This window comes from Macaca nemestrina, chromosome 8, assembly GCF_043159975.1.
Source record: "Macaca nemestrina isolate mMacNem1 chromosome 8, mMacNem.hap1, whole genome shotgun sequence".
Classification (NCBI taxonomy): Eukaryota; Metazoa; Chordata; class Mammalia; order Primates; family Cercopithecidae; genus Macaca; species Macaca nemestrina.
Genome location: NC_092132.1, coordinates 4,932,492 through 4,959,869, shown reverse-complemented (window position 1 = coordinate 4,959,869; position 27,378 = coordinate 4,932,492). Strand labels below are relative to the sequence as shown.

General features: G+C 43.7%; 1 protein-coding gene across 5 annotated transcripts in view; it reads right to left on the bottom strand.

The window, feature by feature from the left end:
* LOC105488384 (trafficking protein particle complex subunit 9) overlaps nt 1-27,378 on the bottom strand; it is a 724,351-nt gene that overhangs the window by 643,718 nt on the left and 53,255 nt on the right. For all 5 annotated transcript variants that reach the window (XM_071067768.1, XM_071067767.1, XM_071067769.1 and 2 more), the window contains 2 exons: nt 25,340-25,461; nt 16,224-16,349 (listed from right to left, as the gene is read on the bottom strand). In XM_071067768.1, coding sequence (XP_070923869.1) covers nt 16,224-16,349; nt 25,340-25,461 — 248 coding nt within the window. The remainder of the gene's footprint in view (nt 1-16,223; nt 16,350-25,339; nt 25,462-27,378) is intronic.

The following is a 27,378-nucleotide window of genomic DNA, read 5'->3' as shown; positions in this document are numbered from 1 at the left end:
GAAACCCCGTCTCTACTAAAAAATACAAAATTAACCAGGTGTGGTGGCGCATGCCTGTAATCCCAGCTACTTGGGAGGCTGAAGCAGGAGAATTGCTTGAACCCGGGAGGCGGAGGTTGCAGTGAGCAGAGATCGTGCCACTACACTCCAGCCTGAGCAACAAGAGTGAAACTCCGTGTCAAAAAGAAGAAGAAGAAGAAGAAGAAGAAGAAGAAGAGGTGGGGGTACTTAACGCCTTTATCACAAATCTGGAAATGCCCAGACCTTCAGCTGCACCACTTTTTGCCAAACATGATAAAAGATGTTGGGGAAGAGAAGACAAATACTTATCTTAGCCAGTGCCCTTAAAGAGGCCAACATCTAAAACAAAGGTGACAGCTGGGAGGGTCACATGCCTTGACCTCCAATGCGTTAGAACTCCCATTGATTCTCTCTAAGATGAAAGGTTGTGATACTATGATCAGTAATATATTATTTCATTCCTCTTATCATTTCAGTGTAATAAGAAATCAAATGATAAACACTATATTGCAAATGGAATTGACATCACTTCAAAGCCCTAAAACGGTTCCTTAATGGGAAAAGCTCAAGTGCAACTGCTTTTGGGCACTAGGCAGACACTTGACTAAGAAGCTGTGAGCCCAGGGAGCCTTGGGACAAAGCCATGTTTGGTCAACACAGGCACCTATGGCACAAGGAGCCAGGGAGTACAAAACGGTCCCAGGCAAAGCTAGGCCAAGATCCTCAAGAAATCTTGAGATGAAATCCCCAAACTCATTTCCAACCTGCTGCTCTTTTAGGGAATATTAATCAGCACATCTTTGTTCTAATCTTTCTACAGGCTGCACAGTCACGAAGTCCGAGTTCAGGGCCCAGATGTTTATGTGAGGTTCCAACGGAAGTGGCTCCAAGACTCCTCAAGACAAGGAGGTTTACTCACAAGGCAGACTCTGGGGGATCCGAATATTAATTCACTACTCCATTTCCAAGTAGAAAGTAAGTTTAGACCTGCTTTATTCTGTTAACAAGAAATAAAGTGATAACATCAGAGGGAAACTCCAGACACAGGACTGTCTCTGGCAGGATGGAGAGGGAGGAATACAGCCTGGAGCTGTAAAGTCCTGAGTTCCAGGGCCACATCTGCATTATCCCTAAGAAATAGGGATCATCAAATCTAATTACAGTTGTTGAAAAGACTCAATAAAATAATGCGAACACTAAGCATAAGCCTAAAACTCTCGGTGAGTGTTCAAGAAACAGAACTATCACTGTTAGTTAATGCCTTTGAAACCACAGGTTCTAACCCCAAGTTAACCAGCCACAGATGCTCAGAAAATGCCTTAATCCTCATTAGCCTTCTCAAACGTGGGCACTTGCAGTGACTAGAAGAACAAGGCGTGACAGATGCGGAGGGGCAGCCTGGTGGCAGCACTCAAGTAAGTGATGACCGTGGAAGAATGCAGGATGGGAAACAGTGGGCCCCACACAGTCCCAGGTTTGGAAAACACACTCTGCTTCTCTCACCAGCTATTTCCAGCCATAATTACCCGGAGAGAAAAGACGTCTTCAAAATTATACAAACTTTCCATTTAGTTCTATCAAAAAAGTTTGGAAAAAACCTAACTTACTTTCTTACATCCCGGAATAGGAATATGAGGCATGTACCAAGGATTTTCCTTTAAAAAGCATCTGCCTAAAGTAATTGGATCCATTTTCAGTTTTAATCATTCAAAGGTAAGAAAGAAAACAAAACAAAAACTTCAATAAGACCCTATCCATCAAAAATTAATGAAGTAGTAGAGGAGATAGGCCCATAAAGAATCACAGTATTGGGGCCAGGCAATGTGGCTCATGCCTGTAATCTCAGTACTTTGGGAGGCTGAGGCAGGCGGATCACCTGAGGTCAGGAGTTCAAGACCAGCCTGGCCAACACAGTGAAACCCCATCTCAACTAAAAATACAAAAATTAGCCAGGAGTGATGGTGGGTGCCTACAGTCCCAGCTACTCGGGAGGCTGAGGCAGGAGAATCACTTGAACCCGGGAGGTAGAAGTTGCAGTGAGCCAAGATCGCGCCACTGCACTCCAGCACAAGAGCGAGGCTCCATCTCAAAAAAAAAAAGAATCACAGTGTTGGGAAGAAGATGGACAGAGAGATGGCTGAAACAGGGATGCTGTGCCCTATGCCTTGGACAGGTACCTGGAAGGTTCCTAGACTACCAGGTGTACCCACCACGTGCTAGAGGAAGGATACTTTGTAAACAGTCAGTGCCCTTGGTAAATGCACCATCCAAAAGAGATGGCCAAGCAAAGGCCACACTTGACCCCTGATCACCCTAGTTCCAGCCTTTGATTCACTCTTGGATAACCTGAAAAACCCACTCCTTCAAGAAATACTTCAAGAAAGGCTTCAAGAAATACTGCCTACTTTTACTATCTTTGGGTTTAGTGAGCGAGCGTGTTCATGTGTACTTTAAAGATGATTTGAACTCTGACTACAGCTTTTCTCCACATTCATCTTTCCATGCCAGATTTTTTTTTTTTTTTTTTTTGAGACAGAGTTTCACTCTTCTTGCCCAAGCTGGAGTGTAATGGCATGATCTCGGCTCACTGCAACCTCCGCCTCCCAGGTTCAAGCAATTCTCCTGCCTCAGCCTCCTGAGTAGCTGGGATTACAGGTGCCTGATACCATACCTGGCTAATTTTTGTATTTTTAGTAGAAGAGGGGTTTTGGCATGTTGGCTAACCTGGTCTCAAACTCCTGACCTCAGGTGATCTGCCCGCCTTAGCCTCCCAAAGTGCTGGGATTACAGGTGTGAGTCACCACATCCGGCCAAGTTCTGAGTTTCTCTAAGTCTGTTCTCCATAAAATCTAGTCCCTCCAATGACAACTCATGGAGCCTGAAATTAAAAACCAATTAAATAAGACCATACACAGCTAAAACGTCACCCACCCCCATCACTGCTTTCCTAAACTCCTCTCCTGCCTGTCCAAAATAGACTAATGCCTTCAGCACTACACTCACAAAACACTGCAGATCTGTCTCCTCAAACAGAAAGAGCTCTCTGCAGAAGGAGACCATTCGTATTCCCCTCTGAATTCCCAGCACATCGTGGTGGCAACAGATATGATTGTCATTATAGTTTCTTTCCTATAAAAACACTTTGGGCCAGCCTGGCCAACATGGTGAAACCCCGTCTCTACTAAAAATACAAAAATTAGACAGACACGGTGGAGCGTGCCTATAATCCCAGCTACTTGGGAAGTTGAGGCAGGTGAATCACTTGAACCCAGGGGGCAGAGGTTGCAGTGAGCCACGATCATGCCACTGCACTTGAGCATGAGTGACAGAGCAAGACTCCATCTCAAAAAAAAAAAAAAACAAATACTTTGGGATACTTAAATGAGACCTTGGGAGAGAGACAAAAGTAGTATGTTTGGGGTCTAACATCTCTATCCAGAGCTTCCATGAACCGTTTTTATATTTTCTGTTCACTGATTCATTCAGAACATAGCTTCTCACTCCAGAAGGATTTCTGTTTTTCTGCCAGGAGTTTGTGGTCACTCTTATGCCAGGACAACTTTAAAATAAACCCTCTTTGGATTGGTTTTATTTCCTTCCGTAATGCTTAATACTGAGCGTCAACTTGATGGAATTGAAGGATGCAAAGTATTGATTCTGAGTGTGTCTGTGAGGGTGCTGCCAATGGAGATTAACATTTGAGTCAGTGGGCTAGGAAAGGCAGACCCACCCTTCATCTGCTGCCAGCGCACTTAAGAATATAAGAAGACAGAAAAATATGAAAAGACGAGATTGGCCCAGCCTCCCAGCCTACATCTTTCTCCCATGCTAGATGCTTTCCCCCCTAGAACATCGGACTCCCAGTTCTTCAGTTTTGGGACTGGGACTGGCTCTCCTCGCTCCTCAGCTTGCAGACGGCCTATTGTGGAAGCTTATAATCACGTGAGTTAATACTTAATAAGCTCCCCCTTATATACATATATATCCTATCAGTCCTGTCCCTCTAGAGAACCCTAACACACCTTCCAACAAGATCAAGTTTCCTTATCTTCTTACTTTAAGGACTGAGATACTTTCTATTTCATTCTTTTACTAAGCGTGTCGTTTGGGGGATCTTGGCTTTACACATGGGTCTGCCATCCAGCTCCCAAGTCTGGGCAGGTCTAAGGTTTATTTCCTATCCTCCTATGTGAGCACTGAAAGCTGTTACCACAGCTAGGCAGGGCATTCTCTGCCTTCCAAGGCCCACTGACTTTCAGAATTCCTGCTTTTGGGAAAAGGATTTCCTTTTCCTTCTTAACAATCAGCTATGCATTTTGAAAGATGCTAGGGATGGGAATGGTGGGATTTTTATCTCTTCATCAGAATTTTAAGGAACTTGTGCTGAGAGTTTTTGGACCACTACATTGCCAAAACAAAAATCACTAGGTATTTTCCAAACTTAAATATTATTTGAAATTTTTCTTTTCTTTTTAACTATTAACATACTTCTTTTTTTTTTCCATTAAAAAACATTGCTCAGTCCATGGCCCAGCCTGGTGTTCGGGGCCACAGGGCCTGCCCAGTGCTGGATTTTATCAGGGCGGCATGGTGCTGAGGTCCGAGGCAGGCCTGGCACTCACGTTGCTCTCCTTTCCCTGGTGGAGGTCGTCTCCCTCCATGCTGTGCTGCCTGGGGCCGGAGGAGGCTGACTTCGGTGGTGCAAGGCTGTCCTTCCCATCCTCTTGCATGCACCTTTTCTTATTTATGTGCGAGCCCTGGGTGTAGCTGTGGTCTCCTGTCTGGTTTCCTGGGTGTGGCTGTGGTCTCCTGCCTGGTTTCCTGGGTGTGGCTGTGGTCTCCTGCCTGGTTTCCTGGGTGTGGCTGTGGTCTCCTGCCTGGCTTCCTGGCTCCTGTGAAGGTGTGTGTGTGGATGGTTGTCAGGTTGTTTCTTCAGGTGGGCAAGTGCCAAAAGGTCCTACTCTGCCATCCTGCTCACATCACACCTCCCCTAAGAGAATTAATATCAGCCCCAAATCTTCACATTATACATGACACATTTAAGGTGAAACACATACAGGAAAGAAATACTAGAATAAATCACTTGTCCCCATATATTGTTTGCTTTATAAAAGAAGTATTTATTGTAATTAAATTGGTATAAAAAGAAAAAAGTAAGCCACCAACTAAAATGAAGCCTTGAAGGGACATACAAAATTAAGAAAGGGGGCCAGGCGCGGTAGCTCACGCCTGTAATCCCAGCACTTTGGGAGGCCAAGGCGGACAGATCACGAGGTCAGGAGATTGAGACCATCCTGGTTAACACGGTGAAACCCCGTCTCTACTAAAAACACAAAAAATTAGCCGGGCGTGGTGGCGGGCGCCTGTAGTCCCAGCTACTTGGGAGGCTGAGGCAGGAGAATAGCGTGAACCCAGGAGGCAGAGCTTGCAGTGAGCCGAGATCACGCCACTGCACTCCAGCCTGGTGACAGGGCGAGACTCTGTCTCAAAAAAAAAAAAAAAAAGAAAAGAAAAGAAAAGAAAGGGATGAAGCCAAAAAATGAGAAGACAATCTATAAGCTTAATAAAACCCATATCCTACAGATGAAATTACTGATTCCTAGAACACCTAATCTAAACATGACAGTAACATAAGATGCCTTTCTTATTAGGAAATGGCCAAGATAAAAAATAATCAATTAAAACAAAAAAATTAAATTCTAAGTTTTGCCTGCCAACTAAATTTGTCTCCTTCCTGGAAAAAAGGAAGATTTGCTGGTTCTTTATTGTAGGTATCTCATGTTCATGGATTGGAAGACCATATTGTTAAGATGGCAAAATACCTCAAATTGATCCACAGACTCAATGCAACCTCTATCAAAATCCCAGCTGGCTTCTTTGGAGAAATTGACAAGCTTATACCAAAATTCACATAGAAGTACAAGGGACCCAGAATAGCCAGAACAATCTTCAAAAAGAACGAAGTTGGAGGAGACACACTTCCCAACTTCAAAACTTACTACAAAGCTATAATAACCAAGATAGTGTGGTACTGGCATAAGTACCACATAAGATCAATGGAATAGAATTAAGAGTCCAGAAAAAAAAAAAAGAATTACAATCAACTAATTTTCCACAAGAGTGCCAATGGGGAAAGAATTGTCTTTACAACAAATGCTGCTGGGACAACTGGATATTCATATATAAATGAATAAAGTTAGCCCAGGAGTTCACGCGTGTAATCCCAGCACTTTGGGAGGCCGGGTGGATGGATTGTCTGAGGTCGGGAGTTCAAGATCAGCCCGGCCAACCCAGTGAAACCCATCTCTACTAAACATAGAAAAAAAGTAGCCGGGTGTGGTGGCGGGCGCCTGTAATCCCAGCTACTCAGGAGTCTGAGGCAGGAGAATCACTTGAACCCGGGAGGTGGGGGCTGCAGTGAGCCAAGATCGCACCACTGCACTCCAGCCTGGGTGACAAAGAGAGACTTCGTCTCAAAAAAAAAAAAAAAAAAAAAAAAGAATGAAAAGAATAAAGTTGGACCCTCTAACTCACATGATGAACAAAAATTAACTCAAAATGGGTCACAGACCTAAATGTAAAAACTAACCCTATAAAGTTCCTAAAAGAAAACAATAAATCTTCATTATCTTGGGTTAGCAATTTTTTTAAATATATAACACCAAAGACACATGATGAAAAAATAAATAAATTAGACTTCACCAAAATTAGAAACTTTTGTGCTGCCAAGGACACCATCAAGAAAGTGAAATGGGGCGAGCATGGTAATTCATGCCTGAAATCCTAGCAATCTGGGAGGCCGAGGCAGATGGATCACTTGAGGCCAGGAGTTCAAGACCAGCCTGGCCAACATGATAAAACCCTCTTACCAAAAATACAAAAATGAGCTGTGTGTGGTGGTGTATGCCTGTAAACCCAGCTACTTGGGAGGCTGAGGCAGGGGAATTGCTTGAACCCGGGAGGCGGAGGTTGCAGTGAGCCAAGATTATGCCACTGCACTCCAGACTGGGCAACAGAGCAAGACTCTGTCTCAAAAAAAAAAAAAAAAAACAACTTGACAAAGTTTGAATGGATATACATGTGGCCAGGGAAATGTGAATCAAAACCAAAATGAGACATCACTTCATGCCCACTAGAATGGCTCTCATCAAAAGATGGACAATAACAAGTGTTGATGAGGATATGGAGAAACTAGAACCTTCAGTCATTGCTGGTAGAAATGTAAAATGGCACAGCTGCTTTGGAAAAGTTTGACATTTCCTCAAAAAGTTAAACCCAGCAATTTCACTCCGAAGTATATACCCAAGAGAACTGAAAATACGTGTTCCCACAAACACTTGTACATTCCCACAAAACTTTTTTCCCACAAAATACATGAGTGTTCATTGCAGCATTATTCTTAATAGCCAAAGAGTGGAAACAACCTAATGTCCATCAACCAACGCATGGATAAATAAAACATTTATCTCCACACAGCGGATACTACGTGACCATAGAAGGAATGAAGGACTGATACGTGCTACAACACGGATGAGCCATGAAAACATGACGCTAAGTGAGTAATCTAGACACAGAAGGACAAACATTGCTCTTGTCGCCCAGACTGGAGTGCAATGGCACGATCTTGGCTCACTGCAACCTGGCCTCCCAGGTTCAAGCAATTATCCTGCCTCAGCCTCCCAAGTAGCTGGGATTACAGGCATGCGCTACCATGCCCGGTTAATTCTATATTTTTAGTAGAGACGGGGTTTCTACATGTTGGTCAGGCTGGTCTCAAACTCCTAACCTCAGGTGATCTGTCCGCCTCGGCCTCCCAAAGTGCTGGTATTACAGGCATGAGCCACCGCACCTGGCTAACACTGCCCTTTTAGGTGAAGGGCATGTAAGTGTTCACTGGACTACTCCTGCAGCTTTTCTGAAGGTTTGAAGTCTTTCCAAGTAAAAATAAAGTATATTATACATTACAAATATAAAATAATAAAAGCAATCCCTTATGGGGAGGTTTTACGGATTAAATGCAGACACGGGTGTGCACACCCACCAATAGGTCACTGCTGTCACGGCTGCTCAGGCAAGTGGTGCTGACGCTGGTGAGTGCCACAGGATGGAGCATGAGTCATAGCTAACTCCACTTCATGCATCCGACAAACATTAATAAGTGCCTGGTCTATGACAAGTATTTTGCTTCGCACAGTGGCTAAAAAAATTAATAAGATACAGTCCCCACTCTAGAATCTGCATGCATTACCAAACTTTCCTATTAAAAGTGTATCACTTTAATATTCAGCTCAGCTCTAAGGTAACCCCTAAGGTAAAGAGCTTAGAATTTCTAAAAGCAGTGAGTGTCTGTAATACGCTCTGTTTATGCATTTATTTACATTCTGCCTCATTCTAAAAAAGGATCTAAAATCAAATTTTTAAACACATACAATTTAACAACAATAACCAAAAAAAAAAAAAAAAAGATAAAAATCAGTCTAAAGAGAAAATGAGAATTCTAGTTAAAGGAAACCAGGGGAAGGTTAAATCACAAAAATGTCTGCCATGAAGTAGGTGTAATTATTAAGGGTAAGCTAGAGACTCAGCTCTAAGGCTCCTAACAGCTAAAGCAAAAAAATAAAGATGAAGGCCGGGCGTGGTGGCTCATGCCTGTAATGCCAGCACTTTGGGAGGCCAAGTCAAGTGAATCATTTGAGGTTGGGGGTTCAAGACCAGCCTTCATCATGGCCAACATGATGAAACCCCGTTTGTATTAAAAATACAAAAATTATCCAGGCAGTAGTGGTGGGTGCCAGTAACCCCAGCTACCTGTGAGGCTGAGGTAGGAGAATTGCTTGAGCCTGGGAGGCAGAAGTTGCGGTGAGAGGAGTTCCGGCCACTGCACTCCAGTCTGGGCAAGAAAGTGAGACCCTGTCTCTAAATAAATAAATAAAAAGGGATAAATATCAACGCCCATGAAATAAGTATTTGCACCAACTGCAGGCATGTCCCCATGCGGGAAGCTGTGAAGCACCATTCTCATCCTGGAGCACCATTCTCAATGCCTTCCTGGGTTAAACAGAATAACCCACAGCACAGATATGGGACTCATTCTCCAGGCTCTGGCTTTTCCTTTATTTTAGTCCTCTCCCTCTTTCACCACTTTCTGGGCTTCGAATGGAGATCTGAAACTCCAACCTAAGGACTGGGTCAAAGATTCCCACGGCTTTGCAGGCAGCTGCCATCCACAGCCCAGCAGGGCATCAGAGGCCCACCTGGCTTGCTCCTATCTCTGCAGCTTTGACTACTCACTCAAGAGAGATTTCCTTACATGCCTCTTTCTCTCTTCTAAAGACAAGGTGCTATACACCAGACTCTTGTTCATTCAGAAATGTCTCAGTTCCCTCTCTCTCCTTTTCTATCTCTAATAAGGAACTTGACTTTCCTCCTTCCCCATCCAACAGCTTCTTTGTGAGAACTATGAATTCCTCACAAACCATCTCTGAAAGCCACGCACCCTGCTGGCTAGACTGAACTGTTTCAGTCATAGCTAAGCTGCATTCCTACTACTTTCCCCCTTCTAGCTTAAAAAGCCTTTCCTAAATCTCCCCGTGCCTCTGATTTTCAGCTTAAATTGACATAAAGTTCTGAGGTTGCAATTATTATGTGCATAGCTAGCGGGCTTTTCCTGGGTTTCCTTAGCAACAGCTTCATTAAGGAACTGCATCAAAAATTTTAAAGAGGCTATTCTTACATCTGAACAGAGTAGCCTGCATAAAATTTGAATGGCTTTGAAGAGAAAATTAACCAGGAACAAAGAGGTGGCAGGTCTTAGTCAGCAGTATCATAAGCCAAAATGTTTTCAAATGGCTCAAAATCATTCCTGAATATTTGGTTTGTGGGAGGCAAAGGGTGTTAGATTCAGTGTGCATTAATCCTAGAGTATGTTCTCTAATCTGGTAAAGTCAGATTATTTTCTAGTTTTTCAAACAATTCCTTACTACCACTTTCTCTTACTGTCACTTGCCATTTTTGACTAATTAAGAATTAAGAAAGTGACCCAGGCGTGGTGGCTCACGCCTGTAATCCCAGCGCTCTGGGAGGCTGAGGCAGGTGGATCACCTGAGGTCGGGAGTTCAAGACCAGCCTGACCAACATGGAAAAACCCCGTCTCTACTAAAAATACAAAATTAGCCAGGTGTGGTGGCGGATGCCTGTAATCCCAGCTACTCGGGAGGCTGAGGCAGGAGAATCACTTGAACCCAGGAGGCGGAGGTTGCAGTGAGCCGAGATTTTGCCATTGCACTCCAGCCTGGGCAACAACAGCGAAACTCCGTCTCAAAAAAAAAAAAAAAGAATTAAGGAAGTGAGTCAGGCATGGTGGCTCACGCCTGTAATCCCAGCACTTTGACAGGCTGAGGCGGGCGGATTTAGGTCAGGAGTTTGAGACCAGCCTGGCCAACATGGTGAAACTCCATCTCTACCAAAAATACAAAAATTAGCTGGTGTGATGAGGGCACTTGTAATCCCAGCTACTTGGGAGGCTGAGGGAGGAGAATCGCCTGAACCCAAGAGGCAGAGGTTGCAGTGAGCCAAGATCACACCACTGCACTCCAGCCTGGGCTAAAAGAGCGAAACTCTGTCTTAAAAAAGAAAAGAATTAAGAATTAAGAATTAAGAAAGTGAATTTCAACCATTTGGGTAGTTTGGGGGAAACTACCTGATGTGGTACATAGAGCCTGGATTTTAGAACCCAAATGGTTTAAATACCAATGGTGGTATCTACAAGACAATCCTGGATACACGGCAAATTCCTCTTCTCAATTTCTCAACCTTAAAATGGAGTGTAATAAACTACTTTGCAAAGTTGTTGTGATGATTATGGCCAATATCTGAAAAGAATCTAGCTAAACGCATGCAACAAGCTGGCTGCTTAATCACTCGTATTATCAATGAGTTTCCGCTTATCCAATAATGGAGAGGCTCTGCTTTTTCATCCTTTCTGTGTGCCAACAGAGCTTATTTTACAGGATTAATACTGCAAGAGCAGGCCTGACTAGAAAATTCCCCAGGTCTACAAGGCAGAGCATGTTCTTTTCCTTGGATCAAATTTACAATTATCTATGTTTATGTTTATCTGCTCAGTACCCATTTCCCCCTCTAGACCTGAAGCTCAGTCAGTGCGACACCACTGAACACTCAAGGCTAGCAGATGACTGACATAGCGCCGAGTGCCTGGCCTTTAGTGTGGAACATGTGAGTGAGGCCAGGAAAGAGAGAACCAGCACGCCTCCCAGAGGCCCTTTCTCTCTGAAATTATGGGCTGGCTTTGGACAAGCTGTACAACCTTTCCTTAGCCTGAGATTTCTCCTCTACAACCAAGAATAACTATACTGGAAACACAGAATTATAAGGATTAAAGAAAATACCCAAATTCACAAGCCTGTAAACTGTCTGTTAATGGGTCCTCAACAAACAGGAGCTGCCTGCATCCCTTTGATACAACCAGCGAGGCGTGAGGCAGACATGTTTGCTGAATGCTTTCTAAAAGCCAAGCACACTGCTTAGCCCTTTATATGCATTATTCTATCATTTACAACTTACAGCAACTCTAGAAAGAAGGGCATATCATCATGCCTATTTCATTTTATTTTGTTTTTTTTTTTTAGATGTAGTTTTGCTCTTGTCACTCAGGCTGGAGTGCAGTGGTGCCATCTCAGCTCACTGCAACCTCCACCTCCTGGGTTTAAGTGATTTGCCTGCTTCAGCCTCCCGAGTAGCTGGGATTACAGGTGTCCAACACCACACCCAGCTATCATTCCCATTTTATAGACTTGGAAACAGGCTAATGAGGTTACATAACTATTCCAGGTCGCACAGTGAGGAAATGGCAACTTCAACCTAAATCTGGGGGGCCAAAGTCCACGCTTCTTCCACCTCACCTCTACCTCACTATTTGCCTGTAAAATCCACATGTCCAACCCATAAATGTATAGGTAGACAGTTATTAAATGAGGTGTTTGCTGCCATTTGTGAATTATCTTAGAGAGATAATTATCATAAGCCACTCACCTAAACAACTAAAGAAAAGACAGGTCAATCCATATCCCTGCACACAAAGAGAAGGAACTCAGCAGTGAATTCCGTAAAACGAAAAAAATCCTTTCCAATGCCACTAAATCCAGATGTATTATTTATCAGTTTTTATATTTGCACAGGGATTCTTAAAGCAGAAGGAACCTGCAATAATTATATCTCGGTTCCTTTCAAAATTTCCACATTAGCCAAAGTCATTTCCAGGAATAGATACAACTCATCAATTCTACAATGGAACATACTTGATGAAGAACCAAAAGCTTGTTCTATTTCAGAAAAACTACAGACCCTTCTTCTTTATTGTTCTTATAAAATCCCACCAGAACTCATTATCTTGCTGCCTGCTCATCTGGCAAACAAACATGGAGATGAGTCAACTCAAGCCAAGCCTCGTGCTGGGGAAAACTCACAGGGCCAGGGAACCACATCTGCACTGTCCCCACCCGCCTAGCACTGGAGAGTGCTGTTCCCCTTCCCGCGTGTCTTTGCTGACCTCTAGTGGTCCACAGGAAGAAAGAGCAAACAGCAAAAGGACAGGCTGCTCCAAAGAACAAAATGTCCTCACATTTTAAGTGAAAACATTTTATTTTATGAAATGTGTGTTTCTATACCCACCAGTGAAAACGGATTCCCAGCAAGCCCAATTTAGCAGCATTAACTTGCAAAGGCAACTCCAGTTGTTAAGGGCAAGTCAGTCTCAAAGCCCTGCCCCCGGCTGCCAACCAAATTGTCTGCAATTCCACTGCTTCAGGCCTTCGGAGGGTCCCTTTAAAAGCACAGTCCACCCTCCACTGTCACAAATACATGTCTCTTTACACCCTCCAATCTGATCATAACACTTGCCCATCGCAGAGTCACTTTATGGGGCAGGCACCAAGACATAACTGGGCAGGAGGTGTCAAAGCCAGTCCTTCCAGTGACCACATGAGCTTGTTATCCTGTCATGTTGCAGACCATAACATTAAGAGGCAGAGACACCGAGTGACTGTCCTCAAGGTTACGCAGCTAACAGGTGGTAACGCAAGGGTGTGAACCTGAGCCCATCTGACAGCTCGACTCCACTGCAACTCCCAGCTTGGATTCCTCCAGAGATTCTCTCTTGACCACCTGATAACTTTTATGCAAGACCTACAACAGGAACTGACCGCAGCCTGCGTCGGGGCCTCTCTTCTCCACATTGTCCCTCACAAACAAAACTGCTCTGACCCCCAAGTGACTTCTGTGCTCAGAGCTCACACCCAGCCACATGTTTACACCCAGTCTCTCTGCTCAGAGGCTTCTCAGCCCCACTCTGCTGGGTACTTTTCAGTCTCCTCGGAGAGCACCTCCTCCAGGAAGCCCTCCACCCTCAGCACTTAGAGCATCAAGCTCTGGAGCAGGGACCACATCCTCATTGGCCCTGCAAATCTGTGGCCCGGCACAGTGCTGAACCCCTCCGAGGTCCCCTGAAAAGCGTGTCAAATGAGAGGTATGATCCAGATGTTGGTTCATTTGCCCGGAATCACCGGGGAGAATACCTCCCCTTGGGCGCCCAGGTAACTGAAGCTTCCACTTTGAAATGTCAGGTTCCCGCTTCTGCCCATCTTTACCAGAAACTTCAATATAAACTGAAAGATATGGACCTCTTCCTAATGCTCTCCTGATGACACACTGCACCAATAGTGGCGCTGTTTCCCTTACACAATGTGGCCTACAGCTTTGAGGGACTGTGTTGTCGTTTGTTTTTTACTTGGTTTACGGGCTTTACTCTGTTCTGGTCTCTCCCTTTGGTGTGATGCTGACACTTGCCACTTTGGCTTATCGGCCTCCCTGCCAATGTCTCATCTAGGAAATTAGCCAAGATGAGGGGTCCGAGGGGCAGTAAATACACCTTACAGAGAGGGAACTGAGGCACACAGAGGTTAAACATCTTGCCAAGGCAAGTGAAGCTGGAATGACGACCCCAGCAGTCTGTACCCAGTCTGTGTGCTCAACTCTCATGCTAAACGCCTCTCTTTTTATAGACTATGGCTATAAACATTATAAAGTACCAAAATATGGACCAACTCTGAGATGGTGGTGAACTGTTATTTTGTTTCTACTTAGGTTATTTGCTTTTCATTGAAAAAAATTAAGAATCTCTGTAGTCAGTATGGCAACATTTCAACATATTAAATCTGGATGATAGAGGCATGAGTGTCTTATATATTAGTCACACATTTTGTGTGTCCAAAAGAGAAACTGATTTGAAAGTCTCTCTCCTCTCTCCTCCACCCCCTGCCCTCTCGCCTGAGCCCCCAGACCCACACCTCTCTCGTTATGTGCACAGCTGAACCTCTCCTCTTTCCCTCCACCACTGCCTGGCAGCTTGCCCTCCTCAGAGCCCAGCCTGACCATCAGGCACCTAATGGAGGAATACTCCATTCCAGCCGACCCACAGCCGGCCACTGACCCTTTCCACATAGACCCCCAAGCACGTTTCCAGTGGGCTGGCCTTCCCGCCAACAGCCCCAGTCCTTTGGGGAAGCTGTCAGCACTGCTCGCCTGGGCTCCCCAAGGGCCTCTGCAATGGGCCCCCTCCCTCTCTCTCCCTCCACTCCATACAAATCTGGTTGCATCAGTCCCTGATGTTAGGACCTTGCTTTTTTTTTTCTTTTTCCTTTTTTTTTTTTTTTTTTTTTTTTTGAGACAGAGTCTGGCTCTGTCGCCCAGGCTGGAGTGCAGTGGTGTGATCTCGGCTCACTGCAAGCTCCACCTCCTGGGTTCACGCCATTCTCCTGCCTCAGCCTCCCAAGGAGCTGGGGACTACAGGCACCCGCCACCACGCCTGGCTAATCTGTTGTCTTTTCAGTAGAGACAGGGCTTCACCGTGTTAGCCAGGATGGTCTCAATCTCCTGACCTCCTGATCCATCCGCCTCCGCCTCCCCAAGTGCTGGGATTACAGGCATGAGCCGCCGCGCCCGGTCAAGACTTTGCTTTTAAAACCTGCCACTCTTAGAAGCAGCCCTAGATGCTTCACCTGGCCGAGAAAGCCCTCCCGCTCAGACTCTGTCCTCCCTACCCCTCTCTCTTCCTCTCCCTCCCTCCCTCTTCCCCTCCCTCTCTATCTCCCCCTCTTTCTACCCCCACCGCCATCTCTGACTTTATTTGGTCTCTCCCAGTGATGTGTTCTGTTTCAGGACATCACTCACGCTGAGCCATTTTCTTCCTGAATGACCTTCTCCCATCCCCTCTTTACTTGGCTATCTCCTATTCATCCTTCAAGGCCCAGTTCCAGTGTCACTGACTTAGAGACAGTCCCTGGCCCCCACACCCTCCACCTCCATTAAACTAAGTTAAATTCTTTTGCCACTTGCTCCCTTGGCACCTGTACCTCCAATTTTTTTCCACTTACCCACTGTTCAATGTCTGCCTTTCCCACAAAACTGTCAGATGGATGAGGACAGGACCCGCCTGCCTCACCTCTTTCCCCCACCCTTAGCACAACACCCTCTTCACTAAGTATCTGCTGAATTACAGTGACCTATGTTCTCATACTCGTCTTGTATCCTTAAGCAAATTGTTTAACTTGGTCTCAGTTTCCCTATCTATAAAGATCCAAGTTCAACTAACTAAATATCTAAAATCCTTCTAAGACTATCAATTTTAGGATTTAGCATCATCAATCCACACCGAAAGGTTTTGATGATTGTTTTATTAAAAATCCATTCAGATTCAGATTTAAGTATTATTTGCTAGGTTACCACTGTGTCAAAGGAGCTATATAAGTGCTTTCATCAACTGCCTGTTTTATAAACCCAACACCCCAAATAGGGTTACAAATGGCAAGTACTTCATGAGTGACAATATCAAGACAAGAGGCGTGAAGTTTGTTGAAGGTTGCCAAGCTGGTAAAACAGTTATTTCTCCAAACAAACAAACAAAAAAATGCAAAGAACAGCAAGTTCTAAATTTTGAAAGTTAAATACCACAATGAAAGAAGTAGAAGTAAAATATACAAATAACCACGTTAATTAGAAATCAAGTTAAGATTCAACATTTTTTATCATGGCATGCTGAACCTCGGCAAAACAAAAGAAGCTGAATTCATAGTTAATTCCACAAGAACTAGATTAACTCTTCCACTTACAGGTAGACGTACACTCACCTGTCGAAGGTTAATGTAGACTGCATTCTGAAGAAATTCTGACGCTTCCATGCTCCGTTTCTGAATTGCAAGGACACGTACGGCCTTGATGCATGCTTCCAACTCAATCACTCCCGCATTCTTATACTGCAGAGTGTAAAGAAAGTGCCTCAGTCAAAAAAGAGTTCAGATGTTTCTGTCACATTCTAAAGGATGTGCTACTGGAACTCAATAACTACAACAGCACTTCCCCCAGCACAGGGCTCCAGATACCCCTCCTGATATGTAGCGGCAGCTCATCTTGAATTGTACGCCCGTAATTCCCACATGTTGTAGGAAGGAGCTGCTGGGAGATAACTGAATCATGGGGGTGATTTCCCCCATACTGTTCTTGTGGTAGTGAATAAGTCTCATGAGATCTGACGGTTTTATCAGGGGTTTCTGCTTTTGCATCTTCCTCATTCTCTCTTTGCCTGCCGTCATCCATGTAAGACCTGACTTGCTCCTCCTTGCCTTCTGCCATGATTTTGAGGCTTCCCCAGCCACACAGAACTGTAAGTCCAGTTAAACTTCTTTCTTTTGTAAATTGCCCAGTCTCAGGTATGTCTTTATCAGCAGCACGAAAACAGACTAATAGAGTAAACTGGTACCAAGAGTGAAGTATTGCTGAAAAAATACCTGAAAATGTGGAAGCGACTTTGGAACTGGGTAACAGACAGAAGTTGGAACAGTTTGGAGGGCTCAGAAGACAGGAAGATGTGGGAAAGTTTGGATCTTCCTAGAGACTTGTTGAATGGCTTTGACCAAAATGCTGATAATGATATGGACAATGAAATGAACAATGATATGGACAACGAAAGAGGACTGAGGTGGTCTCAGATGGAGATGAGGAACTTGTTGGGAACTGGAGCAAAGGTGACTCTTGTTACGTTTTAGCAAAGAAACTGGTGGCATTTTGCCCCTGCCCTGGAGATTTGTGGAATTTTGAACTTGAAAGAGATGATTTGAGGCCGGGCACGGTGGCTCAAGCCTGTAATCCCAGCACTTTGGGAGGCCGAGACGGGCGGATCACAAGGTCAGGAGATCGAGACCATCCTGGCTAACCCGGTGAAACCCCGTCTCTACTAAAAAATACAAAAAACTAGCCGGGCGAGGTGGCGGGCGCCTGTAGTCCCAGCTACTCGGGAGGCTGAGGCAGGAGAATGGCGTGAACCCGGGAGGCGGAGCTTGCAGTGAGCTGAGATCCGGCCACTGCACTCCAGCCTGGGCGGCAGAGCGAGACTCTGTCTCAAAAAAAAAAAAAAAAAAAAAAAAACGAAAGAGATGATTTGGGTATCTAGCGGAAGAAATTTCTAAGCAGCAAAGCATTCAAGAGGTACCTTGGGTGCTGTTAAAAGCATTCAAGGTTTTTTTTGTTTTTGTTTTGTTTTGTTTTGTTTTTTGAGACAGAGTCTCGCTCTGTCGCCCAGGCTGGAGTGCAGTGGCATGATCTTGGTTCACTGCAAGCTCCACCTCCCAGGTTCACGCCAGTCTCCTGTCTCAGCCTCCGGAGTAGCTGGGCCTACAGGCACCCACCACCACACCTGGCTAATTTTTGTATTTTTGATAGAGACAGGGTTTCAATGTGTTAGCCAGGATGATCTTGATCTCCTGACCTCATGATCTGCCTGCTTTGCCCTCCCAATGTGCTGGGATTACAGGCATGAGCCACCATGCCTAGCCAAAAGCATTCAGTTTTAAAAGGGAAACAGAGAATAAAAGTTTAAAAAATTTGCAGCCTGGCAATGCAATAGAAAAGAAAATCCCATTTTTTTCAGGAGAAATTCAAGCTAGCTGCAGTAATTTGCATAAGTAACAAGCAGCCAAATGTTAATCCCCAAGACAATGGGGAAAATGTCAGAGGTCTTCACAGCAGTCCCTCCCATCACAGGCCTGGAGGCCTAGGAGGAAAAAGTGGTTTCATGGGCCAGGCCCAGGATCACCATGCTGTGTGCTCCTAGGGACTTGGTGCCTGTGTCCCAGTCACTCCAGCCAAGGCTGAAAGGAGCCAATGTACAGCTTGGGCCATGGCTTCAGAGGGTGCAAGCCCCAAGCCTTGGCAGCTTCCATGTGGTGTTGAGCCTATGGGTGCACAGAAGTCAATAACTGAGGTTTGGGAAGTTTCCGCCTAGATTTCAGGAGACGTATGGAAACAACTGGATGCCCAGGCAGAAGTTTGCTTCAGGGGTGGGGCTCTCACAGAGAACCTCTGCTAGGGCAGTACAGAAGGGAAATATGAGATCAGAGCCCCACACAGAGTCCCTACTGGGGCACTGCCTAGTGCAGCTGTGAGAAGAGGGTCACTGTCCTGCAGACCCCAGAATGGCAGAGACACTCACAGCTTGCACCGTGCGCTTGGAACAGCCACAGACACTCAATGCCAGCCCATGAAAGCAGCCGGGACAGAGGCTGTACCCTGCAAAGCCACAGGGGCAGGGTTGCCCAAGACTACGGGAACCCACCTCTTGCATCAGGATGACCTGGATGCAAGACATGGAATCAAAGGAGATCATTTTTGAGCTTTAAGATTTGACTGCCCCTCTGGGTTTCAGACTTGCATGGGCCCTGTAACCCCTTTGTTTTGCCAATTTCTCCCATTTGGAATGGTTGTATTTACCCAGTGTGTGTACCCCCATTGTATCTAGGAAATAAACAGCCTGCTTTTGATTTTATAGGCTCATAGGCAGAGGGGACTTGCCTTGTCTCAGATGAGACTTTGAAGTGTGGACTTCTGAGTCACTGCTGAAATGAGTCAAAACTTTGGGGAACCGCCTGGAAGGCATGATTGGTTTTGAAATGAGATTTGGAGGGGCCAGGAGTGGAATGATATGGTCTGACTCTGTGTCCCCACCCAAATCTCATCTTAAATTGTACTCCCACAATTCCCACATGTTGTGGGAGGGACCCAGTGGGAGATAATTGAATCATGGAGGTGATTTCCCCCATACTGTTCTTGTGGTACCAGATAAGTCTCATGAGATCTGTGTTTTTATCAGGAGTTTCTGCTTTGGAGTCCTCTCCTCATTTTCTCTTTGCCTGCTGCCATCCATCTAAGACAGGACTTACTCCTCCTTGCCTTCCACCATGATTGTGAGGCCTGCCCAGACACAGGGAACTGTGAGTCCAATTAAACCTCTTTCTTTTGTAAATTGCCAGTCTCCAGTATGTCTTAATCAGCAGCATGAAAATGGACTAATACACCTCCCCACCAAGGCCAGAGAATTTGTTTGTGAGAAAATCTATCCTTTATGGAAGCAAAAGCGATTAGTGGGGCTGAGCAAGTCTATGAATGCCACATAAATGTGTATGCATTCATTAAAATAATATGACCACAGTAGCTTGCTATTTTGCAATATTTCAAAATATTATCAATGGATACTTTGCTATTCATTTCTGCTTATCATCTCTTGTAGTACTCTAAAACATTTTTAGAAACTCTCACACCTGCAGCTTTAATGCAGTTGTTGTAAATTCATTTTACTTAGTTGCAAAAAATCTGGCTCCCTGTGTGTTCAATGCTTTCTGATTTTGTCTCAGAGTTGCTTGTTCCTACTTCTCAGTTCCTATTATGGTTCCTGAGATGAAGAACAAATGAGGGCGTTTGGAACAGAAAAGGCTTTGTGGAATTTCATTCAACTACGTAATAAACTGGGGAGTATCTCTTAAGCTTCATCCCCAATTCTCCTAGCTTCAAGCCAGGAGAGCCACCCCCGGCCCCTCTTACACACCATATGGCTCCAAACCCAGGAGCAGGGAAAGGAGGAAGGATTCAGGTTCCAGAACTCTTCCAAAAAAGAAGAGTTCAGATGGATGGATCTGCTTCCTTCCCTCCGATGCCCTTCCCCTCCCAAGCCTCCACAGCAAAATCCTCCATGTTAGCTGTTCTGCTTTTTCTTTTCTACTCCAAACCTTCTTTATTTTTGTTATTTTTTTTCCTAGTTATAGCAGCTGGAGTGATTTTCAACTGATGTTGCATAATTTAATTTAACGTTAAAGAAAGGTTTATAGAGGTTGTCCCTGTATACTAGTACCTGAAGACAGACAGAGGTTGGGAGGAATAACACACTAATATTCTTTCGCTGAGGCATTAGGACATGGGAAAACCAATGCATGTAATCGACAAGCTTTGCTGAGACCCACTAGAGGCCTGGTGTGGCATCACTGCTCATAAACATGCAGTCTATTTACCAACCATGAAGAAGCAAAGGCACAACTGGTTATCTTTCTCACTAAAATCACGTAGAAGGTGGGACGAGCAGTTTTATAATTACTATGCCAGAAAGGGTAGGGCTTCATTCCTCCCCCTTTCCACACACATAACGTACATGTAGTCTGTGTTATATTAAATATGAGTTATCACAGACGATCAGAAAAAGAAGCTATTTATACTTACTGAAATACCAACACTGAAGTCAGAAATCTATCAGTTGTATATACTGTTTCATGACACAAGAAAAAACTAACATAGGGGCTTGATTCTATGGAAATGCCAATTTTCCTTCAAAACTCTTAAAACATTTTCTATTGACGTGAGAATAAAAGTCATCACAAATTTTTCCCACATATTTTTGGTTGAATTTACTTTTTTTTTTTTTTTTGGAGACAGAGTCTTGCTCTGTCGCCCGGGCTGGAGTGCAGTGGCCGGATCTCAGCTCACTGCAAGCTCCGCCTCCCGGGTTTACGCCATTCTCCTGCCTCAGCCTCCCGAGTAGCTGGGACTACAGGCGCCCGCCACCTCACCTGGCTAGTTTTTTTTTGTATTTTTTAGTAGAGACGGGGTTTCACCATGTTAGCCAGGATGGTCTCGATCTCCCAACCTCGTGATCCGCCCGTCTCGGCCTCCCAAAGTGCTGGGATTACAGGCTTGAGCCACCATGCCCAGCCAACTTTACATATTTTAATGTATATTACAAAGAGATTTAAAATGAAATCATGAAAAAAAAATTATTTTTAGACAGGGTCTTGCTCTGTTGCCCAGGCTGGAATGAGTGGTGTGGTCACGGCTCACTGTAGCCTCAATCTCCCAGGCTCAGGTGATCCTCCCACCTCAGCCTTACTGGTAACTGAGACAACAGGTGTGTACCACCACACCCGGCTAATTTTTTTGTATATTTTGTAAAGGCGGGGTTTTACCACGTTGCCCAGGCTGGTCTGGAACTCCTGAGCTCAAGTGATCCTCCCACCTCAACCTCCCAAAGTGCTGGAATTCCAGGCGTGAGCCACTGCACTCAACCCCTTTTTTTTTTAATTCTTTCCTCCCATCCAAATTTTCATGGCCAGTATGATTATTATTCCTCAAAAATTCTAAAATAATTTGTTCAAGTTAAAAAAAGACAAATTAGAGTTTTGATAGGGCTTTCGATATGTTTTATTCTGGGAGGTTATGTGTAGTGGCTTAGGCCTGTAATCCCCGTGTCTCAGGAGGCCATGGTGGGAGGACTGCTTGAGGCCAGGAGTTCCAGACCAGCCTAGGCAACACAGAGATAACCCATCATTACAAATAAAAAATAAAAAATTAGCCAGGCGCAGTGGCATGCACCTGTAGTCACAGCTACTTGGTCATCTGAGTGAGGCTGAGTGAGGTAAGAGGATGAGGGTGGGAAGATTGGTTGACTGAAGGAGTTTGAGGTTACAGTGAGCTATGATCATACTACTGCACTCCAGAATGGGCAACAGAGCAAGACCCTGTCTCAAAAAAAATAAAATAAAATAAGTGGGCGCAGTGGCTCATGCCTGTAACCCCAGCACTTTGGGAGACCTGAAGCAGGCAGACTGCTTGAGCCAGAAGTTCAAGACAAGCCCAGGCAACATGGTGAAACCCCATCTCTACAAAAAATACAAAAAAAAATAGCTGGGCGTGGTGTTGCACACCTGTAGTCCCAGCACACAGGGAGGCAGAGGTGGGAGGATCACCTGAACCTGGGAGATCAAGGCTGCAATGAGCTGTGATCATGCCACTGCACTCCAGCCTGGGCAACAGAGCAAAACCTGGTCTCAAAAAAAAAAAAAAAAAAAAAAACAAAGAAAGAAAGAAACACTCTTAGATATCAAGTAAACCACTAAAATTAAGATAAAATATGGTGCTGAAGTAAGAAAAGAAAGATTTATAGAAAGGAATGAAAAGTTAATAAACAGACACAAGTATGTGAAAGTATTTAGTACAGGTGAGAATTCAAATCAAAAAGAAACAAATATGAATTCAATACATCATGGTGCAACAATGAGGTAATGATCTGGAAAAAATAAATTGTATTCTTATGTCATAATACACACAAAATAAATTACAGATAATCAGATAATTATAGAAATATTTTAAATGCTAATAACAGTGAATACAAATACACGTTTGCATATATTATCTCAACTTATCTGAACCACAGCTCTATGAGATGACGGGTACTGTTATCATCCTCATTTCAGAGATTAAGAAATCAAGGAAAAGAGTTTTAATCTATCGTTAAGAAAGTGTTTCTAAGCAAGCCAGGTGCAGTGGCCAACACCTGTAATCCCAGCACTTTGGGAGGCCAAGGCGAGCAGATCATTTGAGGTCAGGAGTTTAAGACCAGCCTGGTCCACATGGTGAAACTCCATGTCTACTAAATATATAAAAAATTAGCCAGGCGTCGTGGCTCGCACCTGTAGTCCCAGCTACTCATGAGGTTGAGGCAGGAGAAATCACTTGAATCCAGGAGGTGGAGGTTGCAGTGAGCCCAGATCATGCTACTACACTCCAGCCTGGGCAACACAGCGAGACACTGTCTCAAAAAAAAAAAAAAAAAAAAAAAAAGGTATTTCTAAGCATAATACCAAACTCCTGGCCTCAAGGCCGCCTGTCTCAGCCTCCCAAAGTGCTGGAATTAACGGCATGAGCCACTGCACTCAGCTGTATTGGCAAATATTTATTAAAAATAATAGCTGGTATTTGTTTATGGAGGAGTAAATTGTTAAAACCTTTTTGTAGGACAATACAGGAATATGTAACTCTTTAAGAAAAGTATACTTTTTTTTTTTTTTGAGACGGAATCTCAATCTGTAGCCTAAGCTGGAGTACAGTGGCACAACCTCAGTTCACTGCAACTTCCGCCTCCAGGGCTCAAGTGATTCTTGAGCCTCAGCCTCCCAAGTAGCTGGGACTACAGGTGCACACCACGACATCTGGCTAATTTTTTGTATTTTAGTAGAGACAGGGTTTCACCATGTTGCCCGGGGTTGTCTCGAACTCCTGAGCTCAGGCAATCTGCCTACATCAATGCCTCCCAAAGTGCTGCAATTATTGGTGGCGTGAGCCACTGTGCCAGGCCAAAAAAATATATATTCTTTAACCCAAGTCAACTTCTAGGAATTGTTCCCTTAAAAAAAAGGCAGTCCAAAAAGATGTATGTATAGAGGCATTTGTCAGAGAACTGTTTACAATAGGGGGAAGAAAAAACAGAAATAAATAACAATCAGTAACAGGATTGGTAAAATAAATACTTCTACATCTTTTCACTCTCTATTAGAAAAGGAATTTGGAGAATAACTTGAACATAACCTATGATAAATGTTAATATTATATCCAGGATAGATTTCTATAAAAATTGAACCTAAAGGAATACTGATACAAGAACACAAGAATATAGGGGCAAAAATGTTTGGCAAAGCACTTTTTCTAATTCACAGTGAAAAAGTGAGAAACCCTAAGTATCCATCCACAAGAGAATAATTAAGCAAATTAAGGCAAGCTGTGAAATCTGTAAGAGCAGGCATTTCATCTCTTTGTAGGTGCTGTTTATGAGCATGTCTCACAAAATGTCTTGATGAATACATGACTACATCCACATTTTGGAAAACCTTTCCACACTCTCTGAAAGAAGGAAGCAGGATTTTAGAAAACTTTTCCACACGCTCTGAAAGAGGCAAGCAGGTCTGGAGGCGAGAGTACACCTATGGTCTACGATATACTGCTGAGTGGGTAAAGCAAGCTGCAGGATAACATAGTATGATCCCATTTTTGTAAATAGGATATGTGTGTGTGTGTGAGCATGTGTGTGTACGTGCATGTGTGTGTGTGTGTGAGCATGTGTGTGTACATGTATGTGTGTGCGTGTGTGAGCATGCGTGAGTACATGCATGTATGTGTGCGTGTGCGTGTGTCTGTGTGTGTCTCATAGGCATGAAGGTAAGGGGGCTATGGACCAAGTTGTTGATAACCAATAAACCAAGTTGTTAGTAAGAGTAGAGAAGGTAAAGGACTTTCATTTTTTACTTGATGCCACTCTTCAGCACAACTTTTCTTTTTCAGTATTTTAGTAAGTACATTTGGAATGCAAAATTGTTTTCAATCCAAACTAAAAAGAAGGGTGCCTCCATAAGATAGAATGCTCTACCGGTCACTGAAAATTATGCCATGGAAGATTTCAATAGCATAGAAAACACAGACTATCCCAAATGAAAAAAAATGGGTCACCACACAGTACATAAGTAAAGTATGCTCCATTTCTTATAATATAAATAATATACATTGATAAAAGAACCAGAAAATAGACACAATTTTTTTTTTTTGAGACGGAGTCTTGCTCTGTTACCCAGGCTGGAGTGCAGTGGCGTGATCTCAGCTCACTGCAAGCTCCACCTCCCGGGTTCAAGCCGTTCTCCTGCCTCAGCCTCCCGAGTAGCTGGGACTACAGGCGCTCGCCACCATGCCTGGCTAATTTTTCATATTTTTAGTAGAGACGAGGTTTCACCATGTTAGCCAGGATAGTCTCGATCTCCTGACCTCGTGATCCACCCACCTCGGCCTCCCAAAGTGCTGGGATTACAGGCGTGAGCCACTGTACCCCGTCGAAAATAGATATAAAATAATAACAATCATTATCTGTGAGTACAGGGGCCATGGTAGCCCTTTTTCTCCCTTTTCCAAATGTATTATACTAAACCTACAGTTTTGAATCAGAAAAAGAAAACATTTTAGGCATATAGTATTATGCATTAGAGAATAAGACATGAATACTTACAGAAATAAATAATTAAGAGACATTGCAGCATTACACAATGTAAAATGGGAACTTCTGATTAAAACAACACAACTGTGTAAAAAATTCACAAAGCCATAAAATCACCTTGCTGTAATAGGAAATCGCCTCTTTATACTTGTCAATTATGTCTTCAGGGCTAAGGCAGTTCTTAGCACGTCCGATCTCAGTACTGGTGTCAGGATTGATGCCATTGGTGGTGAGGGCACCTGCAAACCGAGAGGAAGAAATGAAATAATCTTTTGCTTTTTCAGTATTATTTCTTTGTTAAAGAGGAGCGTGAATAAGATAAAACTTAAATATGCCCTAATGAAATTTAAATAATGTGTTTAGTCTTCACAGCTTATATGCTTCCTATAATAGCCTTGCTATCAAAGTATTCTACTAAACGTTAGTTAACTCTAAGTTTTCCTCCCTTTTGAAATTTTTTATTGAAGAACATGAAATGTATTACACAAAAGTAACATATTTACAGTAACTAGCTCAATTGTCTTGAAGGCAACGGTGAGGTCAGCATGCATTCTCTCACAGCTTGAAGCTCTTCATGTTAGAAAGGCACCACCCCGCATCCTCAAAGGAGATCAACTACGCAAAAGCATTTTCTGAACCATACAGCATATTAAAAAAAAGAAAATTATAAATGATAGTATGCTTTCTATTTCTGTCATTTTCTATTTCTGACCAACTCCTATCAATAAGCAGAAGCATCTGATTCCCTAGCCACCAAACCCACATGGGCAAGCATTTTGGAGAAACTTCCAATTAAAGAATATAACCAACTACACAGAGAACTCTGGCAGAAAAAAAATACAGATAAAATATTCATTGACTTAACAGAACACTCAAAAAATATTCTCCTAAATCTCAATAGCAGGAAAAGCCGGGCTTCTGTGAAACCACTTGTTTAGCTTACAGAGAGTGAGCATCTCCCACAAATCCTGTTTCCCTTGCGCCGCTGAGAGGCTCAGGGATGAGCTTGCCACCCATCTGTATAACCTCACACAGCCAAAGACGTGCATCTCACACTGGCCTCGTCGCCCGTGCAGCTCACTTCTTACCCTTGTTTTCTAATCTTGGTCCAGTTTTTTCATCTGCTTATTGTTTGTTCTCTAATTCTGTAAGCTCCCTCAAAAGGTTTTTTGGAATAAGACAGAAGAATGAACAGGTAAGTGGAGAGATGGATGGACAAATGGACGGAGAACTCTAAGAAAAGGGGAACAAAACATTTCATATGCAAAATCCTCTTCTGGTAAGGGAAGAAAGGACTGTAACAGAACTGTGAAGAGGCAGGTGGTTTAGGACTTTGTTTCCTGCTGACTTTGTGAAAATCACAGCAAGAGACAACAGGGAAGGACTATAAATAATAATAGAAAAGGGCATGCTTGGAAAAATATATCTCAAACATGCACTTTCCAAATCAGCAAGACCCAGTGACATCAACTGTGGGTAGAGAATTGCGAACTCCATCCCCCAGGCACCAGGCATCCCTTCGAGCAGAGTGCATTCACACAGGTTGTTATAATGCCATCCGGGCAAAAGCGATATTTTTTCACACTCGGCGGAAGCAGCACCTACGTAAGGAACATCCACACGTGTCATCACCTACAGCAACTCTATGAGAGTATTCTTAGTGTACCCCATCTCTGCAGGCGAGGAGACAAGATTCTAGAGAGGTTAAATCTCCTTACTAGTTCTCACAATTACAGAGCTGGTAATCCCAAGTAGGAGGCCATCTTGGGCCTATGTTCTTAACCACAGAAGTGTGGTGCTTTGTGTGCTTTTCATGCTTATAATACATTTGTTTCCAGCATAAGTTAATATTTAATAAGTGACAAGGGGTCTTGATTTATTTCATTAGCTGTAATGAATTATTTTTACATTGTTGAGTTTTACTCTCTTTTTCCCTTGGAGAAATGGTGGTAGTGGTGTAAGAATGAGGTGGGTTTTTCATTCTTCATATGGTATCTCATCTCTTCTCTGAGAAGTAAATGATCAAAGCATAAGAGGGAAATCCCCCCATGGAGAAGGAACAAGTGTTCCCTCCATCTTTTAAACAAAGGGAATCTCCAGTCATGAGGGCTAATTTGATAAACTTAATTTCTTTTTTCTTTTTTTTTTTTTGAGAC